Source organism: Pogona vitticeps, chromosome 1 (genome assembly GCF_051106095.1).
Source record: "Pogona vitticeps strain Pit_001003342236 chromosome 1, PviZW2.1, whole genome shotgun sequence".
Classification (NCBI taxonomy): domain Eukaryota; kingdom Metazoa; phylum Chordata; class Lepidosauria; order Squamata; family Agamidae; genus Pogona; species Pogona vitticeps.
Window position 1 is genome coordinate 203,287,412 of NC_135783.1, and position 27,629 is coordinate 203,315,040.

The following is a 27,629-nucleotide window of genomic DNA, read 5'->3' on the forward strand; positions in this document are numbered from 1 at the left end:
AAATGTTGTTTTTAGAGAAGCCAGATTTCTGGGAGGAGAGTTGCATATCTAGCATGATTCTTCCCTTTCATGAGGCTTGCAGGCGGTTAGAAAGAGTGTAAAAATGACCATGTTAACGGCTGCCCATGCTGGACTGGACTGCTGGACTGAAGCTGGACTTTCTCTGCATGTAGAACTCAGTAGGCCTTTTCAGTCAACATGCCTTAGTCCAGGCTGCTAGCAGATCTGAGTGAAAACAGAAGCCTGCCAAATCCATTTGGTGGACACACTTTGAAAATGCTACTGACAAAGCACATGGTGTTCCCTTTTCCTCCACTGCAGAGCTAGCCAGCCTTCACAATACATGGTCTCTGCAGACAAGGACAAAAGAGTTTGTTACTCATCCCATGTTGGATGCTCATGAAAGCCGGTGTCTCAATTTGGCAGGGTGAGAATTTTATATATATTTTTCTCCACTGAAACAGTCAAGAATCCTATGACAAAAAGAGCAGAGAAAGAACATTTAGCTTACTGGTCTCCACTTGTAGTTGCCCCCAGGCATGCTGGGTTTCTAAAAGTCTATAAACCCTGTCTGTCTTCCAGTTCACAGCTGCCAACCCATCCCTTTGTAAGGTACACATTTCTAACATTTATCTGAAAAACAAGAAAGCTGGTTTACTTTGCATACAATAAAGGAAATCGCTTCTTGCCGCCTGTGGTTACAGTGTGGTGTTACGGATAGACTTGGGAGAACAGGTTCACATCCCTGTTTAGCCAGGGAAATTCATGGGTGAAGGGATGATGGTGGCACTGCTACAACCACCCCTTAAATATCTCACATGCCTTGAAAACCCCATTAGGGTCACTCACTGTAAGTCGGATACCACTTGTCAGAATGCTGGCAAGCAATCTAAGGTTGCAATTCTAAATATCTTCACATAGGAGGTAGAGCATCATCGTAGGAGGCCTGGATTTTACAGCTCGAAATGTTGGCTACTACTATACTTGGCTAAAATTTGCTGATCTGTAGCTCCACTGACCATGTTTTAAGAGACGATACGTCTGATTTTACAAAACATGAGGACCAAATGAAACATAATACACTCAAATGGTTTGCTTCGGAAAATGAATTTTGCTACATTTGGACAATTGTCTGTGCCCCAGTTTAATAAAGTGCTCACTTTACGTCACAAGATAAAATTCTCACAATTTATTGCCGTTATGTAAGCTCTCTCCATACAACTTGTTTTACAAAAAAAGTCTGAAGTTTCCCTCTCTTGCTCCTGAGCTGCAACCAACATTAACAGTCCCCCCCCCCCACTTTTTTCTGGTTTCTTCAAAATGCTTTCAGGCTTATGAATGGGCTTATATGCAAATCAGCAGTGGTTAAATCCAGGTAAGGGCACGCTGAAGCTAAACAGAACAATCTGCTTATAGGTAGATTTTAAAATGACAGTCTGAAATGTTTAATAAAACACATTCATTTGAAGGTTTTTATAGAGCTAAAATGTACAACGTGGACAAAGTAAACGCTTTTTACTCCTACAGAAGGCATCACGAACATTTGAGTTGTCCTGCCAAGAAAGATGGTTTTTGAGTGCCAAAAGCATGAACTGCTTCTTGTTGAGGGAAGAAAGTAAGCAAACAAGCACGGAGGCTTACTGAAGTCAGGCTAAATTTAAAAAAATACCTTATTGTGGCAGCTGAAGTCTACATACTCTACCTTGATGTTTGATTTTGCTTTTACTTGTTTGCTTTAAATATAAGCACTTTGTCCTCTTTTCCCTAACCCAAACCAAGCCTGCAGTAAAAAATCCCAGGCTCTTAAGTCACCCTCAGTATATTTACAGCAATCCTAACAGCAAAACACAAACTATCATGAAACCCATGGTAGTTTGTATTTTTTCATATTTACCCCACAGCTGAATAAATATATCAAGCCCAATTCAATCATTCAGTTGAAGTTATGATGATTCAGAAACAGCTGTATCTGTGACCAACAATGTGGTTTTCTCATTGAATGTGGTTGATCCATCTCCTCTATCTTCAGGACTAGATATGTTAACAGCAGGAGTACTGGAAGTTGACGTTGTAGCAGTCGCAGAAAGAGCAGTAGTGGGAGCAGGAACAGCTGCACTATCCAGGTTGAATGAAGAGGTTTGTTCCACATTTACAGTAGCGGCAGGCTTGGCAGGGAGGCTCCCCATCTGAGGACCGGAGGAGAGCAGATCTGTAGGCAGGGTGGACACCTCAGGGACCAAGGGAAACTGTGCAAGGAATTCCGGTGACAGATTTGGAATTCCAGAGAGATTTATTGGAGGCAAGGAAGGGAGCGGTGGCAAACCTAAGAATATGAGAAGGGAAAACAAATGCATCACATTTAAAGCAGACTCTTGTGTATCTATCTAACCATCATTTTTTTCCTTTAGCTGAGTAATTCCAGTCCATAAACTGTGATAAATACCTGTGTACATGTTGCCCATTACTGGGTTTTAAGCATGTCATAGCTTTAAACCAACACTGTACAAACGTCCTCCATGCTGTGGGGGGAGGGGAGAGTGGGGCGGTGTGTACACGCACAGGCACAAAGAAGGGCCCACATGAGACATTCATGTGAACCATGAACCTGGATGTTTCCCATTCACAGCTCGTGTCAAGCAGCTGCTTCAGAATACAGATGGGGGGGGGGGGGGAACAGTGGCAAGGTGCCAGAGGACAGTTCAGGACATGCCACACAGTCCTGTCCTGTCTCTCTTAAGGTAGCCTGTTGCCCTCCTGTACATTGGAAGGTGCTCTCCTGCGGCAAGAACTCAAGTAAGAGGCCACAGTCAGTCTGGTCAGCTTCTGTTGACAGAATTGCAGCAGCAGGAAGAGGAGGCGATGCTGTCCAGACAGGGAGAAAAAGGCCTTGGGCTCATCTGTCAACTTTCTAACAATAATTGACAATTTTTGTCCAGTCGTGTTCGACTCTAGGCGCCGGTGCTCATCCCCGTTTCCAAGCCATAGAGCCAGCGTTTGTCCAAAGACAATCTTCCGTGGTCACATGGCCAGTGCGATTTAGACACGGAACGCTGTTACCTTCCCACCAAAGTGGTCCCTATTGATCTACTTGCATTTGCATGCTTTCAAACCGCTAGGTTGGCGGGAGCTGGGACAAGCGACGGGCGCTCACTCCGTCACGTGGATTCGATCTTACAGCTGCAGATGTATAGACCTTACAGCACAGAGGCTTCTGCGGTTTAACCCGCAGCGCCACCATGTCCCTTCAACTCTCTAGACACTTTACTAAACTCTGCGACTGTAAAGCTACACGACACAGGGATGGTGATGTCTTCTAACAACCAGTTATCCAAGTGCTGCTAGAAAGAGAATCGACAATTGGAGCCATGCCCACATGTGAAAACCAGCTTTTGCAACTCTTTGCCCACTGCAGACCCCTCTGGTTAGAATCCTCCAACCATGAAGAGGAGGTATTTCTCTCACTCTGGATCATGTCTCACTCTCTTCTGCAATTCACATGGTACAAATGAGTAAGCTAATAAGTGCTAACAAAGATGCAAAGAGATGTGCTAATAGCGTTTTTTTCCTGGTGTCCACAGCTTTCTGGATCTCATCCAGCATCTGCTCCCAAAGGACTCAAGAGAATGATTAGAAAGCAAGCAATTTGTACCTCTGCTGAAATATATTACAGATGTCATTGGTATTACGGGTATTTAGATAATCAGCTAAATTGATAAATTTGCACAAACACAGGAGAGAGAAGGATATATCTTGGCTGGAAAAAGGTGGAAATGAATTAGAAAACAACTCACGAACACTGTTTAGAACTGCTAAGATTCACTATAGCCATGATAAAATTAACAACCTCCAGTAAAAAAGGAATAAGGAACTTATTTATTTGCATGTATACAAGGGAAGTCTTCATTTAGTCCAATTTTAATAGCTCTCCTATTTACCTGGATCTTTCCTCTCTTTTTTGGACCACTAGTTTCCACCTGGAGCTATATTGTATGGTGCACTACTCTTCATTCCTCTATGACTGAGCACCAAATACAAAAACCATAGTTTCGCACTCAAGTATGGGGCACCGCATGGGGCAGAAGAATTAGTAAAACCTCCTCTCCCCTCGTTTCTTCTGGCACAAACATGGGCAACAGATGTGCTGCAGATAGCCTCCCTTACCTGTTTCAGAACTGCAAGGATAGCAAGGACTGCATTAACTCTTTATAATAAGGCATGCGGGGAAGCGCACGGTTCCTTTTGAAGCCCATCTGCAGTCTCTAACCGGTATTTTGCATTAAACCATGTTGCGAGTTTCCTGGCACTTTGGTGTGAAGTGAAACTCCAGTGGATTTGGCAAGGCAAACTGGGTGGCGTGGCAGCCAGGTAAGCGCACCCTTGCTGACTTAAGGGAGGAAGAGTGTGGCTCTTCCTAGAAGCTGCTTGCTCTGGAAGTCTGTCACTCAAATTTCCAGAAGGAACACCCTGGATCTAACCAACTGCACTTTCAAGCATAAATACTAGAAATATACTCTCCCAAAGCTCAAAGTCTCGGGAAGCTGAGTTCTAGGTCAAGTGCCATATCCTGCTTGCTTGCTTTATTTATTGTTGTGCTCCTGGCACACACAAAGCGATAGATGTATTTCCTATTATGTGTCATAACACTAAGTTATGTTACTGTCAGAAATACATGTACTATTCAATCACTGTGTTTTTCAAATCATGACAAAAACTAGACAGAAATCACAGAACTGTATCTGGTAGATCTAGTTTATCAGAAGCCCATATAGAAATCTATAGAAACCTACCAGGATGCCCAATGTCTGCTAATCCAGAACCAGGAATCAAGTGTGGGGCAGGTAAATTCAGATTTGGGATATTACTCAGATTAGGAAGTCCAGTGGGTAAAGGCATCAAACCTAGAACAGGCAACAGAAATGAAAAAGCAGTTGACCTACGGGCATTGAAGTGTGTGAAAAACAGAGCAAATCCAGAAAACTAAGCCAATGTTTATACAGCAGTTTCACTTGTGATTAAAAAGACTGTGCCCTGATCTTAACACTTTCAGCACATATTATTCCTGATGGATCTGGACTTTTTATAAACATATATCATTCCTTTTTAATATTAAGTTATGATTTTACATTTCTCAGTAACTTAAAAAGGCAGCTACAGATTTATTTGAACATAATTAAAACCATTTGTTAGGTTGACATTTCTCATTAGAAATATGGTATGTGTGGCCAACACTAATTAGAATCAATTTATCTCCAGCTTAAGACATCAAGCACACAACATTTAAAACTGTATTACAGGAAGATATCAAATTGGAAAAATAATTATCTAGGTTTCCTTTGTCATTAGAACATTGACAAAACTGGTTGCTATGTAACACGCAAGCACACATCTGAAGTACTTACACACTGAGCAACAAAAGTTTCATACTCCACTTCTCCTGGTGGGGGGAAACCACATACTGTACATACATCCCTTTAAAAATTCAATTTCTGGCATTTTTATGGCTTCTCATTCAAGCAGTTACCTGGCAATGTAGGTGCTGTGTTACCCGGAGGAAGAGCCTGACTTGCTTGGGCAGACAGTAATGGTACTGTAGGAACACCTAAGGAAAAAGCATGCCAATCTTTGCTTCACATGCCACTCTGAACATGCCAGCTAAACATTCAATCCTTTAAGCCTAATACAATTACCCTGACTGGCAACCATTCCACAGGCTTCTCAAATCAAGGTTCCTCTCTGACTATACTAGTTGAAGCTGCTGAAGACTACACCAGGAACCCTTCATCCATAAGGCACGAACCCCTTTCTGCATCTATTTTTTTTCTGGGGGGGGGTGTTATTAAAAACTAAAATTACTTTTACAAAATAACTCCTCACCTTTCTCTAACCAATTCACATTCTTCACTATTATTATTTTTTAGCTATGAAGGTGACCACTGACAGCACTTGTAGTTCTTCTGTATACTGATTCCATCTTCTCTATATTTTATTGTGATCTGATAAATATTCTCCCCACTGATCTTTCAGCATCCCAGAACTTTTAAGTTTTCTTTGGGTCTTATGGAAGAGATCGCTTGTTTTATCTTTTTTGGTTATCTCTACTTCTTTGCAATGATTATTATGACACTTCTCCTTCTTCCTATATGCACTAAAAAGCTGCATTTGAAATTATGATCCTTCTGACACCTTCCCCCCCTTCCTCTCTCATTAACTATTTTGTTTCATCAGACATCCATTAAGGTTTTTCTTTTGGTCTTTTTACATTCTTCCCTGAAAATATTTCTGGTTATAACCCAAAATTCTTCAGTCTGCAGTTGACTGAACTGTTTAAGGTAAATGCATTATTCATATAATTTTTAAATTCTTCAAGAATGTTATACAAATTATATTTTGATACAGTGGTGCCTCGCTTGACAACGTTTATCCATTCCAGCGAAATCGCTGTAGAGCGAAATCATCATCAAGCGGGGGGAAAAACCCATTGAAACACATTAAAAACCAGTTAATGTGTTCCAATGGGCTAAATACCTAATTGTCCAGCGAAGATCCTCCATAAGGCCGCCATTTTCTGGTGCCTGTACAGCGAAAATTAAGTCCTGAAAACAGCGGGGAGCCATTTTGCACTGAGGGCAGCCATTTTGCAACTGCCAGCTGTTTTCTGATTGAAGCAGGGAACCGATCATCGTAAAGTGAATTTTTCCCATTAAAACATCATTTTGTGATCGCAAAAACCTTCTCATCAAGTGGATTCGTTGTTTAACGAGGTAATCGTTAAGCAGGGCAGCACTGTATTAAATTGCTTTACTGTTATTTATCCACTTTATTACAATTTATTATATTTGCAGTTCAAGGTCAGTACCTACAGTCTGCTCTTGGTCTTTTTTTTTGCAGAGAAATTGGAGCTTCTCCAGCTTCTGCTTCCAATTACACAGTCTATTTGATTTCAATTTTGGCTAATTACTCACGTCCATGTGAACAATTATCTTAGGTTGCCTGAAACATGTGCTTGTGCTAAACAAACCACTGGCTTCAAAAATTCTATTAGTCACTCTCTTGTTTTGTTTCTAACTGCTAGGCCAAAGCATCCTATATTATTTCTATACGCAAATATTGTTTTTGTGATTAACTTCCTCCTCTATATTTGCTTAAGAGGTTTCAGTTTCTTCTTCTCCAGCACCTGTATTTATGTTGGCCTCGTAGCGCAGTGTTTAAACCGCTGTCCTGCAGCCAAAACTGTGCTCATGACCTGGGGTTCAATTCCAGGTAGCTGGCTCAAGGTTGACTCAGCCTTCTATCCTTCCGAGGTCAGTAAAATGAGTACCCAGCTCGCTTGGGGGGGGGGGGGATCTGCAGCCTGCATAATTAACTTGTAAACCGCCCAGAGAGTGCTTGAAGTGCTACGGAGTGGTATATAAGCAGCACACTTTTTGCTTTGATACCGATAAGGCATTTTGACTGATACTAGCAGATTTTGGACTACACCCCACTGTTTGTGCCACAAGCCACCCTGTTTACTTCTGATTTTGATCACTTTAAAACACTTTACAGTTATCTGATTTGGGATAAAATAGAGAATTATCTCTTTTTCCCAAAGAGGGAAACGCCAAGGCTGATATAGCCAAAATATCAACCCTGCTTAGGAGTGGGTGGGAAGAGGAGACAACAAAAAACTGGATAGAAGCAGGAATGGATTTGTGGATGGAGGGGGAGGATATGACTAAGTGGAAGACTGGGTAGGGCAGCACTCCACAGTGCAACAGTTTGTTGCAGATGTCCCTTGTAAGAATATACTGCAGTTCATGTTGTAGTTTTAGAATAAAAAGCAGTGGGGGATGGGGAGGACAAGATTCACCATGTGATTTTTTTAAAGGCTTAAGTTTTAAGTCATTTTAAAGGTACTAGCTCCCCATTAACATCTCTACAATGCTGTCACACTGACTTGGGCTTACAGATGCCCTGCCGTAGTAGACAGACACTCGCACTCATGACAATGCCTGCCCACCTTCCCCATTCCTTCTTCCAGCTTCGACTCCCTGCACACACACACCCTATGGCATTCCTGAAGGTCCCTCCTCCCTCTACACACTGCTGGGGGCTCAGGGGACTGTGGCAGGAAGGAATACCTGAGGCGGTCCACTCCTGTCCTTGGACTTCCACTCACCCCAGTCACTCCAGCCATTGTTAAAAAAGAGGATGATGCCACAAGCCCTGGGCCTGTACATCCCCGCCAACACCTCACTTTGTAATATCAGGGCCCTGTCTTTTACCCACTCCCCTAATGATATATTTTTTAAAAAACAGAGGAAAAGTACTTTTTCACTTAGTCTTCTGCTGACCAATAAGAGGATTACATGAAAAGGCAAACCTGTGTTGAGCATATTAGGGACAGCAGGTGTTGAGCTAATGGAAAGCCCAGCCAGGGCCTGTTCTGTTCCCGTTGTTCCAGGGGGTAGTGAAGCTGGGGGGTTAACCGAAGAGAGCTGGACCTAATTAGAGAAAGAGGGCACGTTGAAGAAAGGCTACCGCCGTGGAATTCATCACAAGGGAAGAAAATGATCAGTAACCATCTAGCACAACATACATACATACATACATGTCATGACCCCGGCAAAAGTTAACAACAACACACAATCACTTACCTCTGTAAAGCCATCTTTGAGTGGGCTAACAGGAGTATTAGCCAACTGTCCCGGGAGAGAGATCTTCTTCCCCTCTTCAAAAGGACGCGTAGGTATTCGATGCAAGTATCCATATCCAATCCCACAACCTAAGCTTTAAAAAACACAAACATCAAAGGAAATTAACTACAGCCCCAGAAATTTAGTTGCCTTTCGGGAAGTATGTTACACAGAATTTGTATGGCAACTATAGCTGTGCTTCAGTTATAAAGCCAACACAGACCAAGAACATTGCCATGCAAAGAAAAGCCTTATTTTGAAAGCTTCTGTCCCAGAGTTTCTGAACCTGAGTTTCCAAAGCAGCTTTTAAAAAAAAATTAAAAAAATAGTAAAGCTATTAAAAACCTCTGAGAGAAACAAGGCAGAGGTCAGACTGAAAGAGTATAAAAATTCTTGACCTAACGCTTTTCAAGTTTGGTGACGGCTCAACAGCATTCTAGAATGCGATGCCTTTTTAGTGTTGGGCCTGTGTCTCCCACTACTCTTGCTTCATTTCAGCAGGGGAATCTGGAGGAAGGCATCCAAAATGTCATTTCAGGCATGAACAGATTCAGATTGAAGAACACAGTTTACTCAGGTAATCTAAAGTAGAACTCAATATACTGTAGTCTATGATTACCTGACAGGCAAAACACTTGAGAGAGATGCAGCCCACTGACTATTTCAATCACGGTTACAGAATTATATTTGCATAAAATATAAATTTCAGTTGCTGTTACGCAATTACAATTGCATAAACATGTCAATGCATTGTGAGGGGCAAAAAAGAACAGATCTTAGCATGTTTTAATCAGTGACTTTATGCCATCACTTTTTAAGTCAAAAAACGAAGAGGAAAAAAGGCAGCAAGATTTTTAATCCTCTGTCTTTCCAGTGCACCATTATTTTACACAGTACAAAGCTCATAACACATTTTATCATACAGGATGAAGACTTATAGTGAACAATACAGTGATGCCTCGCAAGACGAATGCCTTGCGCAACGAAAAACTCACAAGACAAAAGCGCTTTGCGATTTTTTTGGTGACTCACAAAACAAATTTTTCTATGGCCGTGCTTCACAAGACAAATAGGAACACATTAATTACATTTCAATGCATTCCTATGGGAAAGCGCGCTTCGCAAGACTAAATTTTCGCAATACGAAACAACTTGGGGAATAAATTATTTTTGTCTTGTGAGGCATCACTGTATATCCTAGAGAAACCTGATGCTACAATATAGTTGGTTACTTTAAAATAATCTAAATCCTTCCATATTCCCCTCAATCAGTGGTGGGTCAGGTGTAACCCTCAGCTCTTGGCCAAATAGCAAAAGGCAAGATATTGCTGGTCTAGGAAACCCCAGAGACCTGCAATTCACCTTTTAAGTAAGTTGCAAGGCTCCCTTTCACTTTTTAACATTCCAAATGTCCATCTTTTTCAAAACCCTGCCCTAAATGAATCCAGGAGACTTTCCCTAAATACTGATGAAGTTAATGCTAACATAGGTGGCTAGCTGAGTAAAACAAAGTTGGGATATTCAACAGTCTTCCAGGATAGACAGCTGATCAACTGGCACCCAGCCACTCCATCAGCACAATTTGTTTATATGTGGGACATATCTAGAAATAGTACCAGGCAGAAAAGCCCTATAAATATTAAACTTAGACAGAAAATCATCTTACCTTCCTTCTCCACCCCATGCAGAGTTTGGTGTGATAACCACTTCCCGACAATTATCAGTATCCGTGTTATATACATAAAGTTTTAATGGCTTGCTTTCATGTGTTTCAATAAGGGAGAACAAGTCTTCAGACTACAGAAAAAAGAATATTTTAGTGGACTCATATGACAGACACCCAAGCTGGCACCTCAATACGCCAGATCTATTATCATCCAAAAACAGTATTTGATGCTTCTGAAGTTTAGAACTGAGCACTAATTGCAGACAAAATAAAATTAGATTCTGAATGCTGTGAAATCACAAAGCACTAGCTCTTCAGATAATGTATCAGTGAAGATTCTCAATCCTCCAGGTTAGGTTATCTGGAAGCTGAGTCATGGCAACTGGACTTCTTTCTTATTATGTTGAAACTTTTTGCTACTCATCCAAGTAGCTTGTTCAGTCTCAGGAGAGTTGGTGGGAGACCCCTGATATATCCTCCACCTTGGTTGCACTTCCCCTTGGTCTGAATAGTATCGTTAGAAGGATAAAGCACGGGGGGGGGGGTGAGGGATAATTCCACTTTTGCAGTCCTTCTCCACCCATTGTCATGGGCCCTTGACGGTCGTTAACAGAGGTCTTTCTGGTGAGTGTGGTCCTGATCTTTCTGTATGTATTCCTATTTAAAGTGGTGCCTCGCTAGACAGTTACCCCGCTTGATGACGAAATCGCTTTACGATGGTTTTTTTGGAATGATGGTTCCAATGGGGCTTTTTCGCTCTACGACCACCCGCGCCCGCTTTAGAGCACTTTACCCCCTCTTTTTCCCTTCCGAGGCTTGCTGAAGGCTGGAGAAAGAGGAGGGAACTTTAAAAATGGTTTCAGACAAACCTCTGCAAACGCCGATTGCTGTGAAGAGGGACCCGTGCGAGTCCTCCCATGGTGCAAGGTAAGCCCCAGGGGACCCCCAAAGTTGGGGCATGTGGTTTCAGGGCACCCTTGCCAGGGTTCTGATGGCTTCTCCTGCACCATCAGACCCCTGGCGGGGGTGCCCTGAAACCACCGGCTTTAGAGCACTTCGGAGGCTTTTCCTGCACCATCAGAGGACTGGCAGGGGATCTCCAAAGCCGGCAATCATGGCAAGGGGATCCCCCGCCAGTCCTCCCATGGTGCTTCCCCAGCTCCCTACCCCTTAAGTCCCTTTAAAAAATTTTTTCCCCTGGGAACACATTAATTAATTTTCAATGCATTCCTATGGGAAATTTGGTTTCACAAGATGATGTTTTCGTGAGACGGCGATTTCCACGGAACGGATTAACATCGTCTTGCGAGGCACCACTGTATTTCTATTTAATTCTATTTCTATCTATAAATAGGAATTCCTATTTATTTCTATCTATTCTAAAATAGAACTCTACAAGTGCCACCCTGGAACAGCAATATGCCTTTCAATTAAAATAGCCTTTGTTCTTTAATCACTGAAACAGACATTTACCTCATTCATGACAGTGTCTGCACCAATAATGTAGTCACTGTAAGGTCTAAGACCAGCAAGTGCAGCAGGAGAATTCGGTTCAACTTCCTAGTTTTAAAACAAAAAAATGGAACATAATGAAGTTTTAACTCAGTCAGAAAAAATACAGAAGACAGTGCCTGCCTTTGGTTCAAAAGAACCTTTACCATATATCCATGTTTCTCTGTGTCTTTTCTTTCCTTTCCCTCTCCTCTATTCCCTTCTCCTTTTCTCCATTCATCTTTCACTTGTAAGTCCTTCAGAGCTTTTAACTTGCAAGTTAGTAATACACACTTGCCCATAGGAAGGTGAAAAAAAGGCTGAACATCTGTACTGTTACCTTGACAGATTTTTTTAAAAACATATTTCATTAGACATCACAGAGCTGCACCAGATAAAAGCTGAATTTCTCACTGAATTAACCAAAACTACTGGTAGATATTTTTCAAAGGTTTCTCTAACAATACACACAACCTGAGGCACAAAATTTCCAAAAATTTCCATTTTTTTTCCAGAAAGAAGTCCCCCCTCCCGTTTTTTCCAAGAAAAAAAAAAGAAAAGAAAATTTCTGGAAAACATTTTTCTGGATACACTGGAATTTTTTAATTTTTTGAAATTTTACATCTCTACACACAATGTACAAGAATTTACCCCAATATAGAGGAGCAGCTAAGATTGTAAGCACACAAAAAACACATCCAAAAGTACAAATTACTACGCAGGTGGGTGCATGGAAAATCCTACAAAGAGTAATAGCACATAAACTGCTCTGTTAGGTGCTACCTGCAGCTTCTCCACAACAGCTTTTATCCACCAGAACCACAAATTAAACCCATTTCAGCACACAGAGTGTTTGCTGGGTCTGGAAATATGCTGAATTGTAAAATGAAAACTTTCTGGTTTTACTGATCCAGAATTGTTCTCAGGGAAGAAAGTGAGATAAAGGAAGTGGGTAGAACTCACAGAGAAGTTATTCCCTATGCCAATTAATGGAATAGGTGATAACTGCATGGAACGGTGGACCAACAATTTTCAATGAATTGCTCTGAGTGCAGTGCTTTCCACAACCAGGCATGTGTAAATGACATCAAGGGATCTGAGGACCCAGCTTTGTTTTGTAGTGACTGATATCTGTCTTACCAGCACATGCCAGACGTTCTCATTGGCCCCATCAAAACTGCAGAAGCGAATGCTGACCCCCAGGAGGCCTTGCCCACCCCACATGTTGCTGGGAGTTACTGAGGTCTCTCGGAGCTCCAGAGTTTTGCTGCTATATACTAGCATCTTCACAGGCTTTTCCACATTTGCCTTCAACAAATCCTTGAGAGTGTCATTGTCTTTATTCTAGGAAAAGGATAAAGGAATAATTTACAGACTTCATTTAACCTTGTGAAGAGCATTTCAAAACACCTTATAGAAAAAACATGGAGTAGGGATGAGCTTTGAACTGGGTTCTTCACAGACAAGCAGTTGAGACTGATAAGGCGTAAGAACCCCTACTTATCAGATAATGTGCCGACTAAGGTGATGGCACAGTATAATGAAACCAAACAGCACATTTGTGCAACTGGAGGTATTCTGCAGCACTAGAAGAATTATACTCGTGCCAAATACTTGCTGGATTATCTTTGCCTGCTTTACTATTGAAGTAATCTGGAATCAGAAGTTTGTCATATACGTATTCTTCTTCTATGTTCTCATGGGGAAAAAAAGTTACAATCTTTGAAGCACTTTCACTTTGACGACCTTATGAGCTAAACTTTTTATGCTTATAAATTCTGACTGTCATAGACATATTCCAAGTGTGACCCAGACATAATGAAAGAAAAGTTGTCCATAAAATACTTGATTAGATCTAGATGAAGTTAGCTGAACTGAGGTCCCAATGATGTCAATAAGACAAATCTTTTGATGGGAATTAATTGTAATCTACTTAATATTGATCCAACCAGTTTTTCCACCTGTTATGTGCATTCTTTACATCCTACATGATGAAACTTAATTTTTGCAAAGGAGAAAGATATGATTTCACATCTGAATCCATATCTGGGTTATCATGCAGCCTTGTCCTGCTGGCACAGATTTTCCTCTGCCAATTTGGATCAATATTCTGCTTCTTATATGCCCAAGGTTCTTCAGGCATCTTTCACACAAATAGGAAAACAGGAGTACTGTATAGGTGCTTCCGTTCTGCAATTCCTCCTCCAGAAGGACAAAAAAGCCCATTCAGAGCTATTGACTGTATTTGTATGTCACAAGAAGCCACAGTTTTTTTCTTTTGGCTTTTTTTTTTGGCTAACATTTCACAGGGTGCCTCTGCTTGCAAACTGTGGCCTGCTAGTCAGTCACAAATGATTTGTTAGTCTCTTAAAATCATAACCTGTACCCCCGTTTTTTGTTTGTGAAGTTTGGCTTGTTTAAATGATTATTTTCTTGTGATATCCAAATACTTCACCTATCAGCTCACTTAATTTGTCCCACTTTCCCATCCTTAAATCTGATCTTCCTTTTGACCTATCATGAGTCTAAATCTAGGTTCACATTGTTACAGCATTCTAGATCACACCAGCAACTATATCTATATATCAAGCAACACAATTAAATTTGAATTTGGACTCTCAGAGAGACCTCAAAATCAACCATCTACCATTTAATTCCAAAATTAACTTACCAGTCTTGAACTGTTAATAGAAACAATAAAATCAAAGAATGGTTCCAACCCAGCTCTATGTCCTGGTGAGTTTTCTTGCACCTGCACAAATGAATACACAATAAAAAAATCAGGAAGGCAATACATGCAAGCTATCAGTTTACTATGGGAAAAAATCCTGTGTTTTAAGAGCCAGCAGCAACAACATGAACACAGAAGGTGCCAATCTCAAAATAAGAGCAGGCTGAATCTTACTGGTATAGATACTGTACTGAGAATTTGCTACAGATAAACATGTCAACCATTCTTCCACTTATAACAGGGGTCCCCAACCCCCAGTCTGCAACCCGGCAGCAGTCCATGGCCTAGGCCAGTGGTTCTTAACCTTTGTTACTCGGATGCTTTTGAACTGCAGCTCCCAGAAACCCCAGTCAGGACGGCTGATGGTGAAGGCTTCTGGGAGTTGCAGTCCAAAACTCCTGAGTAACCCAAGGTTAAGAACCAGTGGCCTAGGCAGAACTGGGCCATGAACACAGATCTCCAGCCCCTGCGAATGCCACCACACGCGTGCACGCCAGCATGCTCCACCCCCTCATGAGCATACCATGCCCTCCCAACTGGCCTGCAGTTGGGAAAAGGTTGGGGACCACTGCCTTATAAACTCTCTTCCCAGTCAGTTCAAATGTACAAGCTTTGTTGCAAGGGAGGAGGTTGACACAAACCCAAACTTGCTGCTCTAGAGACAATGAGTGGCTATCAAATCCCACCAAATTGCGGCTTCCTATTCTCAGTGTACACTGATGTCCAATTAATCTTACTATATCTGATCAATCACACTGAAGCCAGATGTTCAAGTTAGCATATCCTCACTACCAATTACAGTAGTGCCCCGCCTAACAATCACCCCGCTCCACGACGAAATCGCTTCATGATGATATTTTTGCGATCACTTTTGCAATCTCAAAACGATGTTTACATAGGGAAAAAAAGCTTGATGATGATCAGTTCCCTGCTTCGGGAACCGATTTTTTGCTTAATGACGATCAGAAAACAGTTGATCGTCGGGATTCAAAATGGCTCCCCGCTGTGTTAAGGATGGATTCCTCGCATTACAGGCACCAGAAAATGGCCGCCCTATGGAGGATCTTCGCTGGACGGTGAGGTATTTCACCCATTAGAACACATTAACCAGTTTTTAATGCATTCTAATGGGTTTTTTACTTTCACTTGACGACAATTTCGTTCTACAGCGATTTTGCTGGAACGGATTATCGTCATCAAGCGAGGTACCACTGTACAAAAAAACATATCTTACAAAACAACTTACAAAAATTTAAAGTTCTTTATTCAGTTTCCCATCAGAACACAATAACAATACAGGCTCAAGTCCAAATCTGACTGCATTTATGCCACGGTTCACTACTTCATTTTAGGCCACCAATCCACGAGTGTGCCTTTCTGCCTAGGCACACTCACAGGAACCTTGTAGGAACCTTGTAGGAACCTTTCAGGAATAGTATCTACAGGCAGAAATTTAATAAGTGACAGTATTTTTGGCAGGCATTTTAAAAGACACTGCCTATAAGGCGAAGCTCAAACAAGCACTCTGTGACTAGTGATACACCTTGCTTTGCCACTGGAATGTTGTAAGTTGTCAAAATCATTTGTCTGCCAAAGCAACACCCAAACTGCACCAAAGAAAAGGCAATTTTGTGACCTTCATGTACTTCTTTAACCTGTTGCACATATTATGTTTCAGGCATGCACAAGAGTTAAAGAGGCATTGAAGCCCAAACTAATTTGCATGTTAGGATTCTAATCAAGCTGTAGTTCAGATATAACAGTAGACTAAGGAACTACTTAACTCTTGAGCAAAAGCACACAAGAGGAAGAAACATGTGGGCATGATAGTTCTTGATATCAGATAACTGAAATCTATTTTTTCCTTGTGTTCTATTAAGCATGAACAAGTTCACACAGTCATTTATCTCTCTAAACACACACATATGTTTGCAACCATTCCTTAGTTAATTATGATGAAAAAGAAGTGTTGCCAGGTTCACATAAATCAGGTCTAAGAAATTAGGGCACTACTACATAGTGGGGGACAATGTGAATGGATCCACAGTGAAGGCACACCTGGGAAGTCAGGTTTCCCAGCTAGTGACAGGCACGAACCTCCAAATCAGTAGTCCATGCTGGTTTGTTTAGCAACTGAACAGATGTTTGTGCTTCAAGGCCTCACCTCCTCTAGTGGGCACCCATTCAGATGCAGCGCCTGGAGAAAGTGAGGTAGGGAAGTCAGGCTCCTGCTTCTGAGTGGGTGCCCGCTGGGGAAAGCAGGGCTTTGAAGCACCGAACACCTGCGCAGCCACAAAACGAACCAACATGAACCACCAAACTGGCAATTTGTGCCCATCTCTATTCCCAGCATAATTTCACTCAGTCAAACGCACAGGCGTCAGCATAGAAGGCTAACCTCTTTATACTTCATGTTTGTAGTACTTGAATTCACACTGAATGCAATATTTTTTGTATTTGGTGTAGTATAGGATGATGGAAGAGGAGATGCAGCACAGCGTGGGGCTCTTGAACGATAAAGACAACTAGATTTCAAAGGTTATGGTCAGCACAGAGAGGAGAGGAGGGAACCGGAAGGGAAAATGAAGGCAGACACAAACACCGGGTGTGGGGAGGAGAGGATTCAGGTGGCAGCCAGTTCTCCCGCTGCCCTGGCTCTTTCGTGGCTGCTGTGGCCAGCGGGAAGAGCCTGAAAAATGATTGCTACAAATCCCTCCACATACAATCAAGAAATCACACCACCTGAACAAATGGGAAGGCATTCAATTCCAAAGAAGTAGGAACCCCAGCGACAGAGGAAAAAACTACAGATTGGGAGGAAAACTCTGGGCTGCTTTGTTTTGACTTTAACATTGTCTAGTCAACAGAAAACAAAGTGAACCAGACTGTCCTAGTCCTGGAACATTTCCCACATTATCTGTCCTGGTGCTTGCATCAGGTTACAAGAAGCACTCTAGCACAGTGGTTCTTAACGTGGGCGATAATGCCCCCCAGGGGGCGATTTCATTTTTCAGGGGGGCGTTAGAACGAAAAGGGGCGGCGTGGGGGCGCTGGAGCAGAAGGGGGGCGGTAGGGGGGTGCTGGAGCAAGCCAAACCTGTGAAGATGGCTGCAGCCTTTATACAATGTGCACGAATATATATCTTCCTCCAATCTTAATTTAGTTTCAGAGTTTTCATCTTGAAATTTTTCGTTTCTGCATTGCGGTTTGTTTTTATGCCCTTTTTATATTTCTTTTTGCGTCTTAAAATTCGCTTGCAACTAAATCATTAAATGTTACTTTTGGGGGCATTTCATTTTCTTGGAATTGAATTTTGTTTTCAGGGGTCATTGGATTTAAGTGTCTTAAATAAGTAAGTAAGTAAGTAAGTAAGTAAGTAAGTAAGTAAGTAAGTAAGTAAGTAAGTAAGTAAGTAAGTAAGTAAGTAAGTAAGTAAATAAATAAATAAATAAATAAGATATCATCACCGCGGGGAGGGGGGGCGATGATAACTTCCTCAATGGCTCAAGGGGGCGTTTCTTTCAAAAAGGTTAAGAACCACTGCTCTAGCAGCTCACATCTAGACTTATCTATAAACCCTACATGCATTTTCTCAAAGGAGAGAACAATTCATACATCAGGACTAGAGCTTTGCATAATTACAGTGGTGCCTCACTTAACGGGCGCTCCGTTTAGCGATGAAATCGCTTAGCGACAACTTTTTCGGAGTGTTTTTGTGCTTCGTTTAGCGATGGTCCCTATGGGCGATTTTTGCTTAGCGATGGTTGGGACAATGCTTCACATAGCGATTAAGTTTTGGGTCCCCTGTTTCGCTTAACGATGGTTTAAACGGCCTCATGTTTGCTGTTTTTTAAATGTTTTTCTGTTATTTATAAAGTTAAAGTTTACTGTTTAAAATGTTTAAAATCATAAAGTGCACTTAATAAACCCTTTGTTAACCAAATTTGACTTTGGTCTGACTCTTTTTTAATTTGTTGTTGTATTTTTCCCCCATTGAGATGCATTGAATAGGTTTCAATGCATTTCAATTGGGGAACCGCGTTTCGCTTAGCAATGTTTCCTATGGCAATTTTCGCTTAAGGACAGCAATTCGTTCCTATTGGAACGGATTATCCGGTTTTCAATGCATTTCAATGGGAAACCGCGTTTCACTTAGCGATGAAATCGCTTAGCAGCGATGTTTTTGGAACGAATTAACATCGCTAAGCGAGGCACCACTGTACTGGCAAGCATCTAGATTTCCAACTTTATAAAACCTCAATGCAAGTAGCTGGACGTTGAATGCACTACAAAAGAGAAAAAAATTTAAAAGGACTTTTACAGGAAGGCCTGCTGAAGTGGCAACCAGTTTATCAGCTGTAAAATGCTGAAGTTACAGACTTAATGCAATAAAATGTCCCAGTATCCTATGCACATGAAAGGCAATCCTTCAGTTAGCTCTATTAAAATTGATCGTGATGCCTGATTTATTTTCAAATTAAATACTATGGAATTCCATTGAACAGCTTCAAGAACAACCAATTTTTCAGGAGAAAAGGCTTTGCAAGTGAATTGATCTAATAGTTACAAGAAAATAAATCACCTATACTGAACAGTTAATTTTTCTCCAAGTACAGGCAGTCAATTGTTTCTGGTTATTCTATAACCATTCATTCTAGCCTTGCCGTAACAGATCAGGTGAGGAGAAAGCAGATATTTTTAAAAAACTCTTATCTTCCTGTACTTCTTCCTAATCTTCTCAAGATGTAGAGAATTGACATGCAAATAATTTGAGGACAGCTAAGTATCACACAAATACTGTAGACTGATTTTAATTAATAATAATAATGTGCCATCAAGTCAATTTGACTTATGGTGACCCTTTTCCAGGGTTTTCTAAGAATACAGCACTCAGAAATAGTTGACCATGCCTGTTTTTTGAGGAGCACTTGGAGACTACGCAGTGTGTCCATGGCTATGTAGGTTGGCTCTTCTCCCTGGAAGTATATTGGTGAATCGAATTCCCAACCTCTGGCTCCGTAGCCAGATACAGTGGTGCCTCGCAAGACGAGTGCTTCGTTTAACAAAGAAATCGCATAACGAAGAAGTTTTTGCGATCGCAAAAGCGATCGCAAAACGATGTTTTCTATGGGTTTTTTTCACTTTGCGACGATCGGTCACCTGCTTCGCTAACCGATTATCGCAAAACGAAGATTTTCACACAGCTGATTGGCGGTTTCAAAATGGCCACCGGGTAAAAAAAATGGCCACCCGCTGTTTTCTGGGACAGATTCCTCACTCCACGGGCAGCGAAAATGGCCGCACTATGGAGGATCTTCGCTGGATGGTGAGTTTCAAGCCCATAGGAACGCATTAATCAGGTTTTAATGCGTTCCTATGGGCTTTTAAAAATAGCTTTACAATGTTTTCGTTCTACAGCGATTTCGCTGGAACGAATTAACATCGTAATGCGAGGCACCACTGTACTTAACCCACTGAGTCATCCAGCCAGCTGATTTCTAACTATTATAACTGAAATATTTCATAATTTCAGAGTACTTCATAATCCAATTTAAAGAGTAAAGAAATGCCGTAATTCAATACTCTATGACACAGTCTTTTATCAGTATCCACAACTTGCTCAAGGGACAACAGGATGATGGTATATATACTGTAAAACAGATGGGAGGTGCTCTTAAGTATCTTAAAACAGGTGTACCTGTAGAACAATATTCAAGCATAATCCATTTTAAAGTAGTTGATATAATGTTAGGAAAAACTTGATGGTTCCCAAGTCTGAATCCAAGAAAGGACCCTAACTTTCTCAGGCCACAATTAGATGTTACTCTAATCCTATCTTTAGAAAGCAGCCCTCCCATAAATTCTGGAACAACTGATTGTAAAAGAATATTAGTTCCCTCAGCTACACATCTCACAATTCCCCAGCTTTGTTTCAGCTGTACAAACATGCAATTAATTCCACATTTGAGCTTCTGCATTCCTATACAGAAATGCCAAGGACAATGCAGTGGTGCCTCGCATTACGACGTTAATTCATTCCAGCGAAATCGCTGTAGAATGAAAACGTCATAATGCGAAATAAAAAAGCCCACAGAAACGCATAAAAACCTGATTAATGCGTTCCTATGTGCTTGAAACTCACCGTCCAGCAAAGATCCTCCATAGTGCGGCCATTTTCGCTATCCGTGCAGCGAGGAATCCGTCCCAGGAAAGAGCGGGGAGCCATTTTTTAAACCCAGCGGCCATTTTGAAACCGCCGATCAGCTGGCCAAAAATCATCGTTTTGAGAGAATCGGTTCCCGAAGCAGGGAACCGATCATCCCAAAGCGAAAAAACCCCATTTAAAACATCGTAAAGTGATCGCTTTTGCGATTGCAAAAAGTTTGTTGTGATGTGATTTCGTCGTTAAACGGGGTGCTCGTCTTGTGAGGCACCACTGTGTTGTCAAGCACCACTGTAGCGAGGGAAGCACTCCACCTCTACATTTGTTGCTACATATTTAAAAAGGATAATTCTTTCTCTGTTGACCTGAGACAAAATAAGTTTGCAGTATGCTGGAAAGAAAAGACAGATAAATCAAAAATTTGCACACACCGCAACCAGGCAGATTATTGTAAGGTAAAGCATCTTCCTCCCAGATGGATGGTTGTAACACAGGATTTCTATGACAGCAAGAGACATACAGATGGACGGGCCAAAAATGATACTCCAGAAAAACAAATCTATAGCAACTTCTATTGTAGTACATGACACCAAGCTGTACAGTGGTTCAAAACAGCACCAAATCTGTTTTTTTTTTTCTGCTCTGGTTTATCCATTTTACACCACAGCTTGACGCAGCTTGAGGACAACACCCTTTTCCCCACCAGTTGTCTTTGCCCTTTCCCCATCCTCCATTTGCCACCACCTCCTTGCTCTTCCCCCAACCACCATGTACTATATGTCTATCCTCACTGCCACCTCCTTTCTTTCCTCTTCTACTTCTACATACAGTACTGATGTGCAATTGCTTTGCCTGCAAGTGAAACTGCATATCCAAACATTCAGGGCCACAGAAGATGGTGGTTTCCTAGTGGAGGATGTTTCTTCCAGGGGGCATGGCCTATTGTGGCCCCTCAAAGAGGTGGTGGATCTCCTGAAAATTTGGACGGGAGAGAGAGGAGGCAGGAGTGGAAGAACCACCACAATAAATAACTTTTCCAAGCAATTTGTCCTTTGTGTAATATGTCTCTTGAGTGTATACAACTGAGTTTCTGCTGGAGTTAAAAAGGGAGTTCTGCCTTTCATCTTAAACACATTTACTGTATTTATTTTATTGCACACAAGCAGGCTTTGTTGCAAAGGGAAGACTCAGCTGAATGAATGTCCACACATGTGTATAAATATCGTTTTTTAAAAAGAAAAGTGGTCTAGCATGACATTCTCATCATGTGATACTGTGCCTGGCCTCTAACATACTCGCAGCAATAGAGTGCACCCCACCCACATCAGTAGAGATGTAACATTTCCGGAAATGTTGAAGCCATATAAAATGGCTTTGGAAAAAATGGAGAAAAAAGTTTTTCCCCTAAATGTTTCAGTTTCCCCCCACCCCCAGGAAAGATGCAGTTCCAGCTAGAGATGTAAAATTTCCAGGAATGTTGAGGCCATATAAAATGGCTTTGGGGAAAAAACTGAAAAATTGGGGAGAAAATTTTTTTCTTCCTGATTTTTCCCAAAGCCATTTTATAGGGCTTCAACATTTCTGAAAATTTTTACATCTTTACACACAACATTAAAATTAAAAAACACTGCAACTTGGGTGTGTTACACGTCAGACTACACGGTAACTCCAGTAACAGACACTTTCTCCAGTTTATTGCAATGGTGCAATTTCAGTCAGGGTCATAAAGAACTGACGCCCAAGATAATGGGCACTCTAACAGTGCACAAGTTAACCAGTCACTGAAACCTGAAAACAGGCTTCCTTTATGGGTTTGACTGCACATCCACAAATCAGAAAGACAATAACACCTCAGACTGAATGAAACCATTGGTCCATATAGCCCACTGCTGTCCTTTTCCAGGTGTTGAGGCAGGATTACGTGCTGGCTCTAACTGAACCTTGATATTCCCTGCTGGTCTGTCATTCAAGTACTAAAAAGGACCAATTCTGCTTAGCTTCTGAAAACAGGAGAGATTATGTTGTTCTGTTACATAACAAGCAGGCTTGTAACAGAGCTTTTTCCCCTCCTTTTCATCAGACAGCAATACAATCTGGGTAACAACATAAAACAGCCTGGCATAATCATTAGGGAATAACGTAAGAGGTGTGACAGCTTTGAAACTCAACAACACCACAAACCTAGGATCTTCCACATACTACATCACATTGACTCACAAATATACCAAGCATCTATGTACACAGGGATAAAATTTCTTCGTGTAGCATGAGAAGTATAACTATTGACTTCTTAACTAGCAGCAAATTCACCACTGGGATTTACATCATTTCATCTATGTTAAGTAAAGGGTTTTGGCTACTGTTTCTACAACACTGAGACATTAAGCCACACTTGTTATGGTTTCCCTTCTAAAACTTAAAATTCTGCAACATTATGCTGATTTGGGGCCACATTTTGTTTAGCTCTGGAGTACAAAGTGTGAAAGATGATGAATGCATTACACAAAAAGCTGGGTACAGTACTGTATATATAACTGTTCACAAGGCAGGAGCCGACATGGAGTTAACTTCAAAGCAGATGCCTCGAGAAAGTAACTGAATTTGCTACAAATGGCAGTATAATTAGTTTACCTGGTATTTATTAGACTTGAATAATGTATTTTATATTTTTGCCCCAAGCCCTTGAAGGTGGAACTTTCTCTCTCTCTTGAATTCAACCATAGCAACAAATGACATGACAATGATTAAAATCAGGAGGCAGTACTGCAAATATGATTAATAACATTTATTTACATTCTCATCTGTTAAAAGTCTGACAGAGCTGGAATCAGCCAGTGGTTCCTGCTCTTGTAGAACAAGGTTTTAAAAAGTATGGAGAACTGCTCAGATGTCTCAAAGGGGTAATATGAGTACAGTGGGGTCTTGACTTGAGAACTTAATCCGTATTGGAAGGCGGTTCTCAAGTCAAAAAGTCTGTAGGTCAAGTCTCCATAGACCTACAGTGCATTGAAAACCGATTAATCCCGTAACAGGCCGTTTTTGTTCCATTTTGGTTTTTTTCTGGTCTGTAAGTCAAATCTCAGTCTGCAAGTCAAACCTAAATTTTGCGGCCAGAGAAGTCTGTAACTCAAAAAGTCTGTAAGTCAAGCCGTCTGTAAGTCAAGGGTCCACTGTATTTCAATGTCGTTATTCATATATAAAGTAGTATAGCAAACTTTTTACATTATGAACGTTCACTAAAAGGGCAATTATATTCATTACACTTTGACACACTCAAATGACACGTGTCAAAAGATCATCATATTGAGAATCGACCTATTTTCAACGACTAATTTGAGAAGAACCCATTGATAACATATTAAAGAACAATCACAAATATTAATAACAGTGGCACATTTCCCCATATTATACTATGGGGCACACTTGTCAGTTTACAATGCTTTGAAAGTTCATATCTAGCTGTTGTAAAATGGTACAGGCCAAGCACCTCCCTTTGCAGAGGAAGGCAGGCTACAGAGGATCTGGCGTACAGGAAGCATTTTCCACACATGAAGACCCAGCAACGTGCATCTCCCCAGCTTGCAGTCCAGACGTCCTCTGGCCACTGCGCATTCATCCACAGGCTTTCTCTACGGCCTTAAATGTCTACTTCGTGTGTGCTCCTGGTGCTTGCAAGCTGAATGGATAATCCTATGCCATATCCTCCTCCTCCTCGTCATGACATGGGGCTACCCACGCAAACTCCAAGCACCAGAAGCGTCCTTGGGGCAGGGGGTCCAGTCCAGGCAGAAGCAACTGCGCACCTGGAGGGCTCACTTCCACAAAGCGCCTCCCGAAAGGGTCGCGCGGCAAAAGAAGGCCCAGCCTCGGGGACCCTGGGCCCGTCCGTCGGGAAGGACGGGAGGGGGAAAAGGGCCCTCACTGCGAAGCCAGAGGGCCGGCAGGCACTTCGAGGCCGAACCAACGCCGTCGCCCTCCAGGCGGGACAAGGGGCCGGCGCTGACAGGAGGCTCGCCCCGAAGGGCGTCCCCTCAGGTATTCCTCACCCGCTCAGGTCTGCCTCACACGGCAGGATGGACCGGCTCCCGAGTGCAACGGCAGGTCCCCGGTCGCCTCCATCGCCCCAGCCACCCACCCAGTGTCTCCAGGCAGCAAAATAAACCCTTCGCCGTTTTTCCCCTCGCCGGGTGGAGGGCAACTCTCCGGCTATCTCTGCCTGGAGGAGACGGGAAGGCGATCGCTACACCTTCCTCGCCTCAAGACCTCGCCCGCCTTCTGGCGCCTTTTTTTGGCCTCCCCCCCCCAAAGACAGGCCGCCCCCTTCGCCCGGGTCGCGCACCGAGCCTCCCTCCCGCCTGCCCTCCGGCCGTGGACGTGGCTCCGGCGGGGTCTTACTCGCAGGACGTGGTAGCCCTCGGTGCCCCCGCCGGGGATCTCCACACTCTGCGATGAGCCCATGGCTGAGGCCCGGCCGAGGCGGCGGCGGCGGCTCCTCACGCGCGCAACCGCCCCGCTCCCCTCCGGCTGCCCCTCCTTCTCCTCGCCGCCACACGAGAGACGTGGCACTCCGTCAGGGACGGCGCGCCCGGTGCGCCGGAAGCTGGGAAATCGGAAGGCCGCCGCCGCCGCCGCCGCGGGCACCTGCTCTTCCTCACAGCGCCCCCTGCCGGACTCCAACGCCGCGGCCGCGAGCGAGGCACACAGAGGAAGGGATACCCACAGTCCCCACGCGCACGCGCAGCCCCCTGTGGGGCGGTTGACTTAAGGCAGAAGGACAACCTGCCTTAGGAGGTGTGCGCGCGGGGGGGAAATAACCCCCCCTCACCCAGGAACGCGTAAGAAACGTTCTCTCTACGGCGCTCCGTGCGGGACAGAAAGCTTAGGGGATTTTTCTGCGTGAGAATACTGCCCCCTGACGGTGACAAAAGGAAAAGTCCAATTTGCCTTGTTAACGAAACTTGCATCGTATCAACAGTGAAGCGACGGGAACGGTAAATTCTTTATGTCAGGGGAAATTCAAAGAAACAAAACGAAACAAAACAAGGACAAAAATACGTGTGGCACCTGAAATAGTAACTATTTTATTGTAAGCTTTTGTGGACCCCTCCACTTTGTCAGACATAAAGAAACAGAAGGAAAGGGAATGAAATGTAGATGAAATATCAGTTCCACATCCATTGGTTACGTGCTGTGTTCTGAAAGCGAAATGAGTGGATCATTAACCCAGAAGGGAAAAAAATTACCTAGTGTTAGAAGCAGTCCTTTTTTTATGCAGAAGCTTCCAGTAGAAAGAAAATTGCAGTTTTCAAATTGCAATAAACAACGGGTCATTTCTAATTTGCATGAAAGTTATCCTTTATGAGAACTCTGGAAGGGAACTGGAGAAGATGGAAACTGAAAAAAATTCTCATGGGTTGTCAGTACTAAGCAGCAGCAAAAAAGCTAATGCAGTTCTAGGCTGTATCAACAGAAGAATAGTGTCCAGATCAAGAGATGAAATAGGGTATCATTCTTTTCTGTTTTGGTCAGACTTCATGTAAAATACAACATCATAACTTAAGAAAGATTTGGATAAGCAGAAATGTGTCCAGAACCTGACCAATGTGGTAAAGGGTCTGGAAGTTAGCCCCATGAAGAATACTTGAGGAACCTGGATATGTACTGTATAGCCTAGTGAAGAGATTGCTAAGGGGCAAAATCACGGTTTTCGAATATGTGAAGGATGTTGCATCCACCACCATCCCTACTCAGGGTGGTTGTGACTGGGAGGGTCTCCTCAACCATAGGCACCATGAACTCTCATTGCTGCTAGAACTGTTATTAGAACAAGGGAACATAGTGTAAACATCCTTCAGTCTGGAGAGACTATGGTAAGGTGCTCTGGATAGAGGTCTTGGAACAGGCAAGGTGCTCTGAACAGAGGTCTAGTGTGGCTGAGAAAGCCAATTCAAGAGCGACAATCCCTTCCACACTGAAGACAAAGAGAACCTGTCCCCTGTCCAGCCCCCTGATTTTGCTGGTTTCGGGACTGCCTCTTTGCCTTGGCCTGCTGAACAAGTGCCTCTTGAAATTGGGAGAGGCCATGCTGCAGGCTGAACACTCAGATGTCAAGGTTTCTCATCTGTTCAGATCCATTCTTAAGGCCTTCAGATCCCGCTTGCAGATATCCTTGTATCGCAGCTGTGGTCTCCCTCTGGGGCACTTTACCTGCACTAATTCTCCATACAGGAGATCTTTTGGAATCCAACCATCAGCCATTCTCACGACATGTCCAAGCCAGTTTCGGTAATATATACATGCTAAACATTCCAACTCATTCTAGGACTACTCTATTTGGAACTTTGTCCTGCCAGATGATACCAAAAATCCGTCGGAGGCAACGCATATGGAAGGTGTTCAGCTTCCTCTCCTGCCGTGCACAGAGGGTCCAGGACTCACTTCAGTACAGGAGTGCGCTCAGGACACAGGCTCTATAGACCTGGATCTTGGTATATGCCGTCAGCTTCTTATTAAGCCATACTTATTAAGTCTAGAATAAGAACAAGGGTACGAGGTTATGTCGGCCTCCAGCTTTTCCCACCCTGCAATTCATTATGACTAACCTTTAACATTTAAGGCTTCAGACTACTACATTTATTAAAAAACTATAGAAAAATAACATTGAAAGTGTGAGGGTCCGCTATTCTTCACCTCCCCCGTCCCAAATAAAGCCGTAGACGCATTTGAACTAAACCATTTGTCTTCTTTATTCAACTGGGGTAAAGGGATGGAAATGTCAATCAACTTGGGAACAAACTTCTCCTGTTGAAGTAACGGTTCATACAGGGGCACCCAATCGTCATCGAACGGGTTGCTTGACTTCGACGCCCATGGCCCGGCCTGAACCTGTGAGGGATCTTCGAG

At 42.7% G+C, this 27,629-nt stretch overlaps 1 protein-coding gene across 2 annotated transcripts; it reads right to left on the bottom strand.

Moving 5' to 3' along the window:
* Nucleotides 1–1,174: 1,174 nt before the first annotated feature.
* GORASP2 (golgi reassembly stacking protein 2) lies at nucleotides 1,175–25,332 on the bottom strand. 2 transcript variants are annotated; one of them, XM_072979898.2, is made up of 10 exons: nucleotides 25,122–25,332; nucleotides 14,504–14,584; nucleotides 12,973–13,176; nucleotides 11,815–11,901; nucleotides 10,342–10,472; nucleotides 8,637–8,769; nucleotides 8,363–8,483; nucleotides 5,522–5,599; nucleotides 4,788–4,898; nucleotides 1,175–2,323 (listed from the first exon to the last, which is right to left on the bottom strand). In XM_072979898.2, the coding sequence occupies exons 1-10, from the start codon at nucleotides 25,182–25,184 to the stop codon at nucleotides 1,944–1,946; spliced, it is 1,389 nt and encodes a 462-aa protein (XP_072835999.2). In that variant the 5' UTR covers nucleotides 25,185–25,332; the 3' UTR covers nucleotides 1,175–1,943. The 2 variants fall into 2 exon arrangements, with proteins under 2 accessions (XP_072835999.2, XP_078250472.1); XM_078394346.1 differs by lacking the exon at nucleotides 5,522–5,599 and having other exon boundaries at nucleotides 25,122–25,314.
* Between the last annotated feature and the right edge of the window lie 2,297 nt (nucleotides 25,333–27,629).

Coding starts and splice junctions, on each gene's coding strand:
- GORASP2 (XM_072979898.2), bottom strand. CDS start 25,184: ATGGGCTCATCGCAGAGTGTGGAGATCCCCGGCGGGGGCACCGAGGGC. Junction 8,770..10,341: donor GCATGGGGTGGAGAAGGAAG/GTAAGATGATTT, acceptor TGTTTTTTAAAG/CTTAGGTTGTGGGATTGGAT. Junction 4,899..5,521: donor CACAGCACCTACATTGCCAG/GTAACTGCTTGA, acceptor TGCCTGTTCTAG/GTTTGATGCCTTTACCCACT.